Below are 12,415 nucleotides of genomic sequence, written 5' to 3'. Positions count from 1 at the left end.
GTCACACAGGCAGCGTGCTCTCCCCTACAGAAAACAGAGCCCAAGAGGCAGAAACATCCACCTCAGCTGGGGGAAGGACATCCTGCCACAGCTCAGCCACACAGGGATGCTCCAGCTCAGCCTCACCAGGGGACCACGACAGGTCAGCTTGGCCTTGCTGACACCACCCCTCAGTTTCCCAAGGTGCTGACCCCACACACGTGGGGCAAAAGCCCAGGACACCCAGCACACTGAGCTGGGCAATGCCTTCATGGCTCGGGGTGCCTAGGTCAGCTCACACCCCCTGGGTCATCAACAGGAGCACCCATGCAACATCAAAGGCTGAAAGGGAAAAGCTCACTCCCCTGCCCAGGCTCATGGATACCCAAAGCCCTGGGCCAGGGCTACTGAGGGGCAGGCTGAGAAGCCCATCTTATCTCCCCAAGCCATCCTGAACCCTCAAACAGCTGCCTAAGGGGCACAAAATCCCATGCACAGGGAGAAAGGGAGGCTCCAGCTGTGACCCATCCCAATTCCAGAGCCAAGAAGTTCCACCTGCACCTCTCCTCTGAGCTGAATCAAGCTTCACACCCTCCAATGCTGAGCCAGCCATGGATCACAAACAATAAAGCAATTTATATGAGGCAGAGATCTTAACGATTTATGGTGTATGCTTGCCATATAATGCAAACACATTCCTCTACGCACATGGCTGGGTATTTTGTCAGAGGAATTTGGATTTCTGACCCTAGAAGTCAGGATGAATCTCTGAAGGAACATCAGAGACAGACCTGCACAGTGATCCTGAGCAGATTATGGTCTCAGGGGTATATCCTGAGACATATTTATGGCCCTCCAAAGCAAGATAAGTCAATAATCACATACAGTAGCAGTTACAAGTCAGATATTAATTTAATTCCTTTCCTCCCTATCTGTCTGGATAAACATTAATTCAATGGAGCATCAGAGGGCTCCACTATTTGTCATTCTTACTGGAGTTTGTTTTCTCCCATTAAGGTAGAATTGCTACAGCCAGGCTATCCAGGCATGATGGTTCCCAAATTAAACACATTTTGCATCCAAACAGGCACAGGGACCACCAGCCCAGACCTGGGATTCGTGTTATTAGCAGCTAGCACTGATGCAGAGGAGGCTGGTTCAAGAGCAGCTATCAAATGCACTTGGAAGCCTCATTCACCCACAGAAGGAACATTTCATTCCTACAGGCCCTGGGGCCAAGCAGGAGCAGAGATATTTGTTCCCTTCCACAGGAAGGAACCTGGCCCTGGGAGTTGCACACCCTCCCACAGCAGAGCTCCTTCCACCTTCTCCCCTCCCCAGAGCAGGGCTCTTCCCAAATCTAGTCTCAACTCGGAGTTAAAAATGAACCTTATCCATGATTAACATCTTTATTTGCATAGCGTGGCTGGCAGCTTAACACCAAATAAATGTTTTGGCAGCAGGGCCGCAGGCATGGGGGCGAGCCCTGCCCTCCAGAAGGCAGCTTCAGCCTCGCCATGGGTTAATGAGCACTTTCTAATTGAATTAACAAATCATTAACAAGCCCTCTTCGCCATCTGGGCAGGGGAGGGCTCTGCACTGGGCTGCTGTGGGCACCAGCATCATCACAGAGGAGGGCAGTGACACAGGAGGAGGGACTGCAAAACCTGACCTGGTTAAGGCAGGAATCACAGGAAATCCTGGAGGCATAAAACCCCCGGGGGGGCTGGGGCTGCCAAGGTGGGGGAATCCCTGTGGGCCCTTGCCCAGCCCCACTGCTGCTGGCTGTGGGTTTGCCTCTAGCCCCCAGGGTTAGGGAGCACCTCGAAGCTGGTTGGGTGGATGCACTGAAACCGCTTGGAAGAGAACCAAATTGGAGATAAATGTAAGGATGCTTTGCACCAGGAACCCTGTAAGTGTGGGGCTAGCACCTGGATTACAGTAAACAAATCCCCTTCTCTTTATAAACTCATCTGTGCCAAGCTCCCAGCTCTCAGTCATCATCTGTTTAGCATTTTGTTCCCATTTTCAGCCCTCTCCTGCCCTCTCCCTTGGATTTTGCATCCTAGCACAGAGAGAGAGCGAAAACTGGGATTACACGGGTGACAAAAAAACCCCAACACCAAACAGCCGCCAGCCCCCTGCGCCTGGGAAACACGCTAAAAACCCCAACCAAAACAACACCTCAGGCACGGCAGCCAAACCAAGAGACAAATTCCATCTGCTTGTGACTAAACCGATGAACTCCTGAGGGCTGAGTGGGGGCCATGTCCTGTGCCACGCCTCAGGCATGGGATGCTGTTCCTGGCACCCCAAGAGCGCCTTTCCCGGCAGGCACTAACCAGCACCAGGGCAGCCAGCACAGAGAGCAAGCCTCAGAGCTTCTCTCAGCAAACATTCAGGCTGAAAAATGTGGTTTTTCCATCTGCTCAAAGCTTCCTTGCCGGGGCTTTGGTAGGAAGCAGATGTGAGAGCATCCCAAAGCACAACCAGTTGTTACCCACTCCGTTATATAAAACTATGAGAATTCCCTCTTCTTTTTTGTTTGTTTGTTTGTTTTGGTTTTGTTCTATTTCTTAGCACCAGGCCAGATTCCTGGGTGAGAGGCCAAGGCTGGAGAAAGCCAAAGCCAAATGAACCCAGGTTGGGGGAAACCTCTGCGTGCACAATCATCCAAAGGGAACATTTCACATCTAGGCTGCTCAGCAGAGAGCCAAGGCACCGGGGAAGGGAAAGCCACGATCTGGCCTCAGAACAAACCCAGAAACACTCAGGCCTCCTAATTAACTAGGAAATTCAACCCTCTTCAAACCACAGTGAAGCTTCAAAGTCCTCCCAACCTGACTCTAGATGCTCCTTCCACAGTTCCCCAAGGACGTCCCTGTTCCCTCAGACTCTACTCTCAGTCAGCAAATCTGCCAGGGGCAAAGGGTCCCCATGGGTCCTCTGCCAAGGGAAAATTATTTCATGATCCAAGTGAAAAAGCCATCAGGGAGGTTCATTTTGGCCAAAGATTTTGCTCCCTTCCAGCAAAACAGTAGAAAAAAAAAGAGAGTTGAGAGAAACCTGGGCAGGAACTTGGGGTAATCTGAAACTTGGTCTTTTCAGAACAGGGGGGAAAAAAACAAAATGAAAAAGAGTTTAAAATAAAAATGAGAAAGCAGCACTTTTCAGCATGACGGCAAAGCAGGGGAGGAGAAGAAAGCAGAAAATTTTCTGTGCATCATAAAATCCTGGGCATTTCCAGGCTGGCTCCAACAGCCCGCAGTACTGAGCAGGGCAGAGAACACAAAAGCTCATGGAACTGAGAGCAGGGGGTGTGAGAACCGAGAGCGGGGAGTGTGACGGGAGACACGGCAGCCCCGGGGATGGGTGCGGCTGGGGTGGTCCAGCCCCACCCCGAATCCCCCCCGCCTGTCCTGGGCATGAGCGGCCGGGGCAGAGCTGGGGTCTCCTCCAGCCACCCTGCCCGGCTCCTGGCCCCAGGGGAAGGCAAACCCACATGGGACATTCACCGGAGAACCCGGCCATCCCCGTGTGTCACTGCCAGAACACTCTGGGAGCTGACACCCAGCCAGAGAGGCTGTCCCGCCCCAAGGACACCCAAGGGTGTTGAGGATTTGCCCCCGGAGCGGAGCTGTCCCCAGCGGAGCGGGATCCCCGGGCCGCCCCTCCGGCCATCCCCGTGTGTCACTGCCAGCTCGGGACACTCTGTGAACTCACACCCAGCCACTCCAGGGGCTCCCCGCCCCAAGGACAGCCGGTGCTGCGGATCTGCTCCCGGAGCTGTCCCAGCGGAGCGGGATCCCCGGGCCGCCCCTCCGGCCAGCCCCGCACGATGGCGATGACATAACCACGGCTGCATGAGGCCCGGCCTTTTGTCTCCGAGCCGGCAGAGAGGGAGGGAAAGCGAGCAAAGAAAAAAGAAAGAAAACTTCTGGAAGTCATTACGATTCCTCTGCTCCAGTCTCCTTTTTGGCAGACAGCTTCCCTCCCCCCCCACCTCCCCACCCCAGCCCGCTTCAAAATGCCAGCCTATGATTTTTAAATGAGAAAAAGCTGCACTGTACTCCAGCACTTGGATAAACTCCTACACAAACTTCCAGATGTGACACAACAGCCTGGAAGGGGGAATTCGCAGAAGAATCCTACAAAAACACACACACACACACACGCAGGGAGCAGGGGAAGCGCCTGGCTGCCGGCACGGCTGGGCCACGGAGCGGCCCAGAGATCGCTGCTGGGATGAGGGGTCAGCTCCAGGAGGATCAGGCTGCTCCTGGCTCTTCCAGGGAGCCAGGGCTCAGAGGAATGCTGGCCACAGCGCCCAGCTCTGGGAAGTGAACACTGCCTGCTGCTCCCGCTGAGCTCCCGCAAGGTTTGTGAGCAGCAGGGAAGAGGATTCGGGGTTATTCATCTCCTGGGAGGAGGGAAACAAGCACAGCACCCCTGTCCTGCCCTTGATGAAAGATCATGGGTGGAAATTGTCACGCAGGAGCTGGAGTGAGCCCAGGGAGGTGCCAGCAGCTGCCCTGGAGCAGCGGGATGCTCCGTGCCAGGGGTCTGTGGGACACCCCTCGGCCAGACAGCTCAGGTTTCTTTGCTCCCCAGGAGCCAGGGAAGGGGCACAGAGACAGCAGAGGCTCAGCCACAGCGGGAGAAATTCCGTCTGTCCAGGGAGGGGCGGGAGGCACCAGCTGGCAAACTGGGTCAGGGGAGAGAAACAAGCTCAGGTGCCCTGGGATGGACCAGACACAGGTGAAGCAAATTGATTCTGGCTCCTCTGTGGGGTTTTGAAATGAAAACAAGATCCATTTCAGGTCTGACCTGTCAAATCAAAGCGTTTTGCTTTGTTAAACTCAGAAGTGAGGCTGGAACAAATGTATAGAAGTGTAAGGATACCACATGCACTTGCCCCAAAAAACACATTCTTTTGATAACAAAAAAAAAATATATTTTTAACCCTGCATCACACTGAACTCTTCAAAGAGCAGCACAAGCTGTGCCTGGCTCTCTTCATGAGCTGACATGGCTGAGGAGGCGGTGAGGACACCCCAGTCTCCCACAGGGTGACAGGGGCTCAGATGCCACCGCTCTCACCTCGGGCACCTCTCCCCATGAGAAGGGACTGGGGAGCACTGCCAGGGCTGGGGAGCCCAAACCACAGCACAGCTCAGCAGCCTCAGGTCTCACCCTCCCCAGGCAGGAGGGTCCTGGCCCTTGTGCAGCCAGACACACGGACATGCCCCTCCTGAAGAGCTGGATCCAGCCAGACCAGCACAGAGTGGTTCCAGCACAGACCAGGGCACAGCGTGAGCTCAGCAGGGGCTGAGTGTGTCCTCACTGGGGCCAGGACTGCCTTCCAGGAGGAACCAAGCTCTGCCACAGCAACTCCAGCCATCCTGTAAGCCAGCCTGGTGCAGATCTCAGCCACACCTTGGCATGAAGCCATGAGGGTTCCAGACCCATTCCTGGAGGTGTCAGGGCATCTGCAACTTCCAACAGGAGTTGGGCGCAATCAGCATCTCCCCAGGACCCAGCTTTGGTGACCCACCTCTCCCTGCTGGGGAGAGAGCAGAGCCACGTGAGGCAGCTGCTGGAGAGTCCTCTCTATTTTACTGCAGACAGAAGGCAGAGCTGGTTTCTGTGACCTGACCAAGAAACATTTCTTTGCCAAAGCCATTCCCAAACCCCAAGTCCCAGGGACTGTGCCACAGAGCAGGGATGGGAGCACTCCTCCCAGCGCCACCCAAACCTCCCCTTCCCACAGAGGAAATTTGCAGAGCTGCCTTTCAGCCTCCAAACCAGGAAGAAAAAGCAGGATTTCAGCCAGTTTGGGTGTTCTCCCCAGGCATGGCACCTTGCAGCAGGTTTTTGCAGCTCCCTGTTGCTGTGTGCTGCTCTCCAGGCAGCAGCGCTCTGCAGGCACGAGGGATGAGGCAGCTTTCAGTACTACAATAGATATCACAGGCCCTTTCAGTTACACTGCTATTTCTCTATTCAGAGCTCTTAATGCCAAGTGGTAGCATCCTCCCCACTTTCTCCATCCCTGCCCTTCAATCACTCCACAGCTCTCAAGGAACAGCCTCGTTTCTTGTCTCTGATCAGAGGAGCAGCCTGGCACAGCCCCTGATACAGCCTTTCATCTTCCCATCCTTCAAGGTTCTTTCATTTTACAGTGAAAGTCAAGTAACCAGCTTGCCTCCTCTTTTCTCCCCCTCAGACACTCCTGCGCCTCCTCCCATGGCCTCACCAGCAGGCACAGCAGGAAATCCTACGTGTGCCACAGCCCCTCCCAGCTCTGAGCCTGTGGGTCCAGCACTGTGACCACGAAATTCATCCCTGCTCCTTCTTCCCTCTTCACCCAGGCAGTTCTCACCCAGGGAAGAATCTCCCACCCCAGAGCCACCAGGAGTATGCAGGTTCTCCTCCATCCCCTCAGGTCCTCGTGGCTCCCAGAGAGGTTTTCACTCACAGACCACAATGGAGGGGGAAGACAGGTTGGCCATCTGGTACGTGTTTAGAGTTAAAAATCCCAAGGTTTCAGGCTCTGGAAAATTTCTGAATCAGGACAAACTTCATGACCTCTTTCTAGCCCTAAGGGAGAGGACGAGCAGGAGAGCAACACAGTACCCCACATCTCTGCTCCAGACAGCAGGAGAAAGAGCTCCTTGGTCCAGGCAGAGGATGCTCTAGACAGAAACATGGCAGAAAACCCCAAAAATACCCACCTCAACAGGACTTTGCATCCCTGCTGGATACTCAGCACCTCAACCATCACCCTCCCCTAACCCAGCCTCTGGTACCACAGCCACACAAATTGCCTGGACAGGGACACAGAGCAGAGCCCTCGGAGTTTCAGTGCCACTTACGGGGTACAAACTGTCCCTCCTGGGCAAGAGTGGGTCCTGCACCTCCTCCCGATGCCCCATCAACAGTAAATTTCATCCGTCAGATTAGAGCCCCACAAATCTGCCTGGAAAAGCCCCAAGCTCTGCATCTCCACAACCACAGCTCAAACCAGAGTCCCCCACCCAATTTCTGCAGGAGCCAATGCAGAAAGGTAAAATCCACCTGAGAGGGCAGCAGGAGGCAGTGAAAGCTCCAAACTCCCTGGGGCTGGGCAGGATTCACCAGCCACGTCTGCCAACGCACTGTCACTCTTCTGCAGGGCAGCCAGTGGCAACAAAGACTGCCCAGCAACATGATTACATGGTTTTAACACTGGGGCACGAATCCATAAAGATTACAGCCTGAGATGGGCCACCACACTAAAGAAAAAAAAATAAAAGTAATAAATATAAACGAGAGCAGGCTCAGCTCCGGCACTGGAGCGACAGAGAGGCAAAGGGATGAGCAAGACTGTGCTCTGCTGAACAGCCCAGCAAGCGATGGGACACAGTGCAGGTGCCAAAGTAGCTACTGCCTTCCTCTCATCTGAAGGCTGAACTGCTTTTCGGGGGGGGGTTGTGTTGTTTTAAAATAAACTCCCCCAATGCTGGGTCAGTGACCCTGAAAACAAACATGCAGCCACATGACTCAAAGATCCACAGCACCACCCTTGTGGCCCCAGGATTCCCAGCAAGATCCTTTCTGTCAGTAACAAGTGAAAAATTGGCAACAAAAATCCCAGCTACTGGGACTGCACTTAATGCTCATCCCTGGCTCGCAGCGGTGTTTGCAGGTTCCCACAATACCACTAATTTTACAAGGACAAAAGTTAATCAGCTTGTTTTTGCAGCCACAGAGGAAAAACACATTTCAAGCCACTGCTGGGGTGGAGGATTTTAGTGAAAATACTAAAACACACAGGTGTTAACATCAGATTCGAAACATCATTTCAAAGATTAAAAATTTAAAAAAAAAACCCAACAAAACCACAAAAAAAAAAACCAGAGATACTTGGAAACATATTTAAACCAGCAATCATAAATATTATTAGTCATAGTAGGCAACAAGAACACACTGACTTGCAGCCTGTCATTAATATTTCTTTCCAAAACAGAAGGCTTCACAAAGTTGCAAGATTTCCTAAGATGTTTAAATAAAGGCAGCTTTGAACTGCTTAGCTGGTCTGAAAGAGATCTGTGGAGAAGCTGCTGAGAGTATTCATGACTGGGAAGAGAAATCTTGGATTTTTCCCTCCTGGGGGACATTTTAGAAGAGAAGGCAGCCTGTTTATCAAAGAAATCATTGCTGAAGCACAAGTAAAACAATATTCCCAACTCCAGCAGACCCTCACCGCTCTTCCCGAGCACACCAAGCTCAGCTGAGAGGTAATCCCCAACAGTTCCCGCACACCAGGAGTGAGGAAGGATCAGCACAGGGTACTCTGGTCCTCTGGACCATGTAACATGTCCTCCCTGCTGCTGCACAGCCTCTCCCCCTCCAGATGTGGGGCTGCTGCCCAGACCCACTAGCCCGCCTCTTGCAGCACAGCACAGGCACGGGAACTTCCCGGGAAGCGGCTGCTCCTCCTGCCCCAGCCCTGCTCCTCCTGCCCCAGCCCTGCTCCTCCTGCCCCAGCCCTACCTCTCCTGCCCCAGCCCTGCCCCAGCCCTGCTCCTCCTGCCCCAGCCCTGCTCCTCCTGCCCCAGCCCTGTCCCTCCTGCCCCAGCCCTGTCCCTCCTGCCCCAGCCCTGTCCCTCCTGCCCCAGCCCTGCCCCAGCCCTGCCTCTCCTGCCCCAGCCTCATCTCTCCTGTCCCTCCTGCCCCAGCCCCTGCTGGGAGCCACACCACTCCACGTTATTTCATTTTGGGCTTTTCTTTCTGCAAATAATAAACGAAGCTGGATTTTGGGGATGGTAAAACACTCGGAATGCTACAAGCCATGTGCTGGTTGCAACTCAGCTCCAAAGGGAAGCTTTAAAGACACCAAGACTGTGGAAAGAAGAAATTTTTCTATTGTCTCCTCTATTTCTTTCTTTTTTTTTTTCCTCCTCTTCTTTTGAAAGCTAAACTTGACTAAAGCGGCTCAGCCTGTGCCAGAGCAGATAGGGAGCTTGGAAGGAGATCAGAAGCCCTTGGGGGGCCGTGGCTCACCCCAGCATCTGCAAACAGTTGCCCTTGGCCAATGCATGCCCGGGACCGTGACACCCACCCTGCCCCGACCCCTCCGGCAGGGAGCATCCCCCGGGCACTGCCGAGAGCCGGCCCTCCGACGGGCCTCAGGCACCCTGAATTATTTAGGGGCCCTGGAGCTGGGCAGCAATGCAACCCCCAAAATCTCCGCCACCCCCCAGACCGCACCCGTCTCGCAAACCCTCAGGGAAGGGACATGGGAGCCTAAAATGGGCAAGAAACGGGGTCAGGAAGGAGGAACCGAGCCGCAAGGGCCCCTTGGTGTGTCGGGGAGCGGGACCGGACACGGTCGATCCCCGGGGCCGGTACCCAGCGCTCCCAGAGTCCCTGCGGAACGGAGCGCCGGAGCCTGCGGGAGCCCCGCAGCACGGCACGGACCGGCAAGACCCTGCAAGAGCCCGGAAAACTTCCCGGGCGAGCACCGGGGAGGGGGCCAGCATCGCCGGCTGCCCCCCGCTACCCCGGGGACGGCGGGGGACGGCTCCTCCCAAACCGCGGCTCCTTCCCCATCACCCGGCGGGCTCCAGATGGGAGGTGTCCCCAGCCCTGCCAGCCGCTCCGGCGGCGCGGGGGCCCCGTGGGGCTTACCTCGCCGCCGAACACCTGCAAAGGATACGGGTTACAGACCAGCCGGAGGCACCAGTTCCGCGGCCGGCTCTCCTGGCTCAGGTAGAAAAAGACGACGGGGGCCAGCGCCGGGTAGGGCAGCGCCTCTGCCTCCGAGTCGCCGCTGCCCGTGTCCTTGGCCCCCGGCCCCGGGTGGCCCCCGGCCCCGGACAGGTCATTAAGGCGGATGAAAGTCTTGGCTCTGCCCGGCTCCGGGTCCTCCTCGGCCGCTCGCGGTCCATCTTCGTCCATCCTCCGGCCGGCGGCCCCGGGGGAGCCGGGGCGAAGCGGGGCGAGCCGGTGGGACGCCTAGAGCGGCGCGGCCATGGCGGGGCCGGGGGGCTGGGGGCTGCGGCGGGGCGGCTTCAGCGCCGGGGTGGCATGGCCGGGCGAGCCACTGTGTCGCCCCCCGCCGGGGCCGGGCCGCCCCCCTCGTCCTGCCCTGCCGTCTGCGGGCTCCGTAGCTCCTCCTCGCCGTGCCTTCGGGGGCCCGAGCCGGCCGAGTCGCGGGCAGGGAGGCGGCGGAGGGGCGGCCCCCGCTGCCGGTGCTGGCCCTCACCGGCGGGGCGGGCCGCCCTTAGCGGCTCTGCCCGTCCCCTTTGCTCCCCGACATCTGCCCGGGGCGGGGGATGCTGCCCGGCGCCGGGGCACGGGCGGCGGCGGAGGATGCTCCCGCGGCGGCCGCGGCGAGCCGAGCGCTCCGCACAGCTGGATCCCTCACTCCAACTTCAACTCCCGCCTCCCTTTCCCCCCGCCGCCAATGGGAGCTCGCCCGCGGCCCCCCGGCGCCTCCCCATTGGCTGCCGCGCGTGTCCGTCAGGGGCACAGCTGCACGGGCAGCGCGCTCCCGGCGGGGCTGGACGGGGCGCGCCCGCCCGGGCACCGGGCCGGGCACCCCCTGCCCTGCGGGGACAGCGGGGACACGGAGCGCCGAGCGCTGCGGCGGGGAGGAGCGGGAGAGCCCCAAGCCGCCCTGGGCGGAGGCAGCCCCCGGTGGGACACTGCAGCACCGGGAGAGGGGGAAGCCGGGGGGAGGCGAGAGGGAGAGATGCGGCGGGGGTCCGGCCCGCGGGAGGGAAGAGCGCCAGGAGAGCAAGGCCGGCAGGGCCAAAGTGCCGAGGGAGATGCAGGAGACGCTATGGAGCCCTCCCGAGTGCTGCCTGAGCTTTGCCCGAGACCCTCGCCCCGCTAAGGGTGCCCAGGGGTCGCTTCGTGCCCCGTCCACCCCGCCTGAGAGCGGGGACGGTGCTGGGCTCGCTGCGTGCGGGTCACGGATCGGGGCTCCCCTCTCGCAGTCCCCCGCTGCCCGAGGGTGGTCTCCCCGTCCCGGGGCGGTCTCCCCCGGGCTGAGCGGCTCCCCGAGCCCGGGCAGCGGCTTGCAGCGGGGCTCGGCCCCGAGGAGGGGAGCAGCCGTGGGAGCAGCCGGTCCCCCGCGCTCGGAGGACGCGGCCGGAGCTCCCTCTGCCGGTGCCGGTCCCGGCCGCGGCGGGAGCGGGCCCCGACGGGGACAGCGCCGCGGGGGACGGGCGGGGACACGGCCCCACCGAGGGCACGGCCCGCTGGGCGCTCTCAGACCTTCCCCCAGCAGTAGAGGATTTTCTGCCAGCACCCCGCATTCTGACATCCCCAGGCTGAGCCAGGACCCTGCTTCTAAAGGCTTCGTGGGGTTTTTTCTCCACTTTAGGAACAGCTTTCTCACCCTTGCCCAGTAGCCGGTCCACCATATTTATGTAAATATGAGCATGTCCTTCCCAAGAGCTCCAGCTAGTCCAGAAACACCTGCAAGAACAACAGGCAGATGCTCCTGTCTGACAAAAGTGCCTTCTCTTGGCCAAATCCTGCTGGCCTGGGAGCACACTTGGATTCACAGCCTGTGCTGTCCAGCCCGAGACAAATCACATGGCTATTGGCAAAACTTCAAGGCCAGCCGGGCTCTGCTGCAGAGCTGTGAGCGACAGTGTCCAGGCAGGGGAGATTCAAACCCCACAGCCCCCCAGTGCAGGGCCAGGAGACCCTCCTGCAAGCCCAGAGGGACACTGGAGTGACAGCACATGGCATGTGTGACACCAGGGTGTGGAGAGCCCATGACACGGGTGCTATGGACAGGAACTCCCATTTTTTTCCCCAGGTTTCTGATAGATTTTCCCCCTCTGGATACAGCGTGTGCATGGAAGGGGCAGAGCTCGGCTGCCTTTGGCTTCTCCCTGCCACAGCCAAAGCACAGAGCAGCCAAAGCACAGAGCAGCCAAAGCACAGAGCAGCCAAGGGCTCCCCGAGCCCCCAGCCAGCCCTCCCGCAGTGGGGCACTCAGCAGCCCTGCTCCCTGGCGGAGCACGGCCCAGCAGCTCGGCTCTGCTACAAATGCCATTCCCGGGAAGGTCCACAAACACATTTGCATGTACAAGGTGCAGTCTCAGATCAAGCAATTTCCTCGCTACATGTGTACAGCCTGGTCACAGCTGCTTTTGATCCCGTTCCCTTTGTATCCCGATAATGTACAGAGAGCCTTTGTGTGTCGGTCTGTTTATTTAAATGGATTTGGAGCAAACATGTTTTTTAAAGCCGAAGCTTTGAGCCTCTAAGTGGGTTAGCAGATTATATGCTGTCTCCATTTTAATTACATTTGGCTCGTTTTGTTTATTGCATACATTTTCAAGAATTGTGCTCACCGTGAGAATTGAAAGCATTTTGCTTTAGAAGATACCTGCCCTATAAAGGGATACAACATCACACAGGAGAGGCAATGCAA

The 12,415-nt window shown here is 57.5% G+C and overlaps 1 protein-coding gene across 3 annotated transcripts in view; it reads right to left on the bottom strand.

Annotated features, from left to right (window-relative positions):
- CACNA1G (calcium voltage-gated channel subunit alpha1 G) overlaps positions 1 to 10,411 on the bottom strand; it is a 150,156-nt gene extending 139,745 nt beyond the window's left edge. For all 3 annotated transcript variants that reach the window (XM_063409049.1, XM_063409047.1, XM_063409048.1), the window contains exon 1: positions 9,677 to 10,411. In XM_063409049.1, coding sequence (XP_063265119.1) covers positions 9,677 to 9,918 — 242 coding nt within the window. In that variant the 5' untranslated portion in view covers positions 9,919 to 10,411. The remainder of the gene's footprint in view (positions 1 to 9,676) is intronic.
- Positions 10,412 to 12,415: the final 2,004 nt, after the last annotated feature.

This window comes from Prinia subflava, chromosome 12 (genome assembly GCF_021018805.1).
Source record: "Prinia subflava isolate CZ2003 ecotype Zambia chromosome 12, Cam_Psub_1.2, whole genome shotgun sequence".
Classification (NCBI taxonomy): domain Eukaryota; kingdom Metazoa; phylum Chordata; class Aves; order Passeriformes; family Cisticolidae; genus Prinia; species Prinia subflava.
This window is presented reverse-complemented; position numbering and strand designations above follow the sequence as displayed.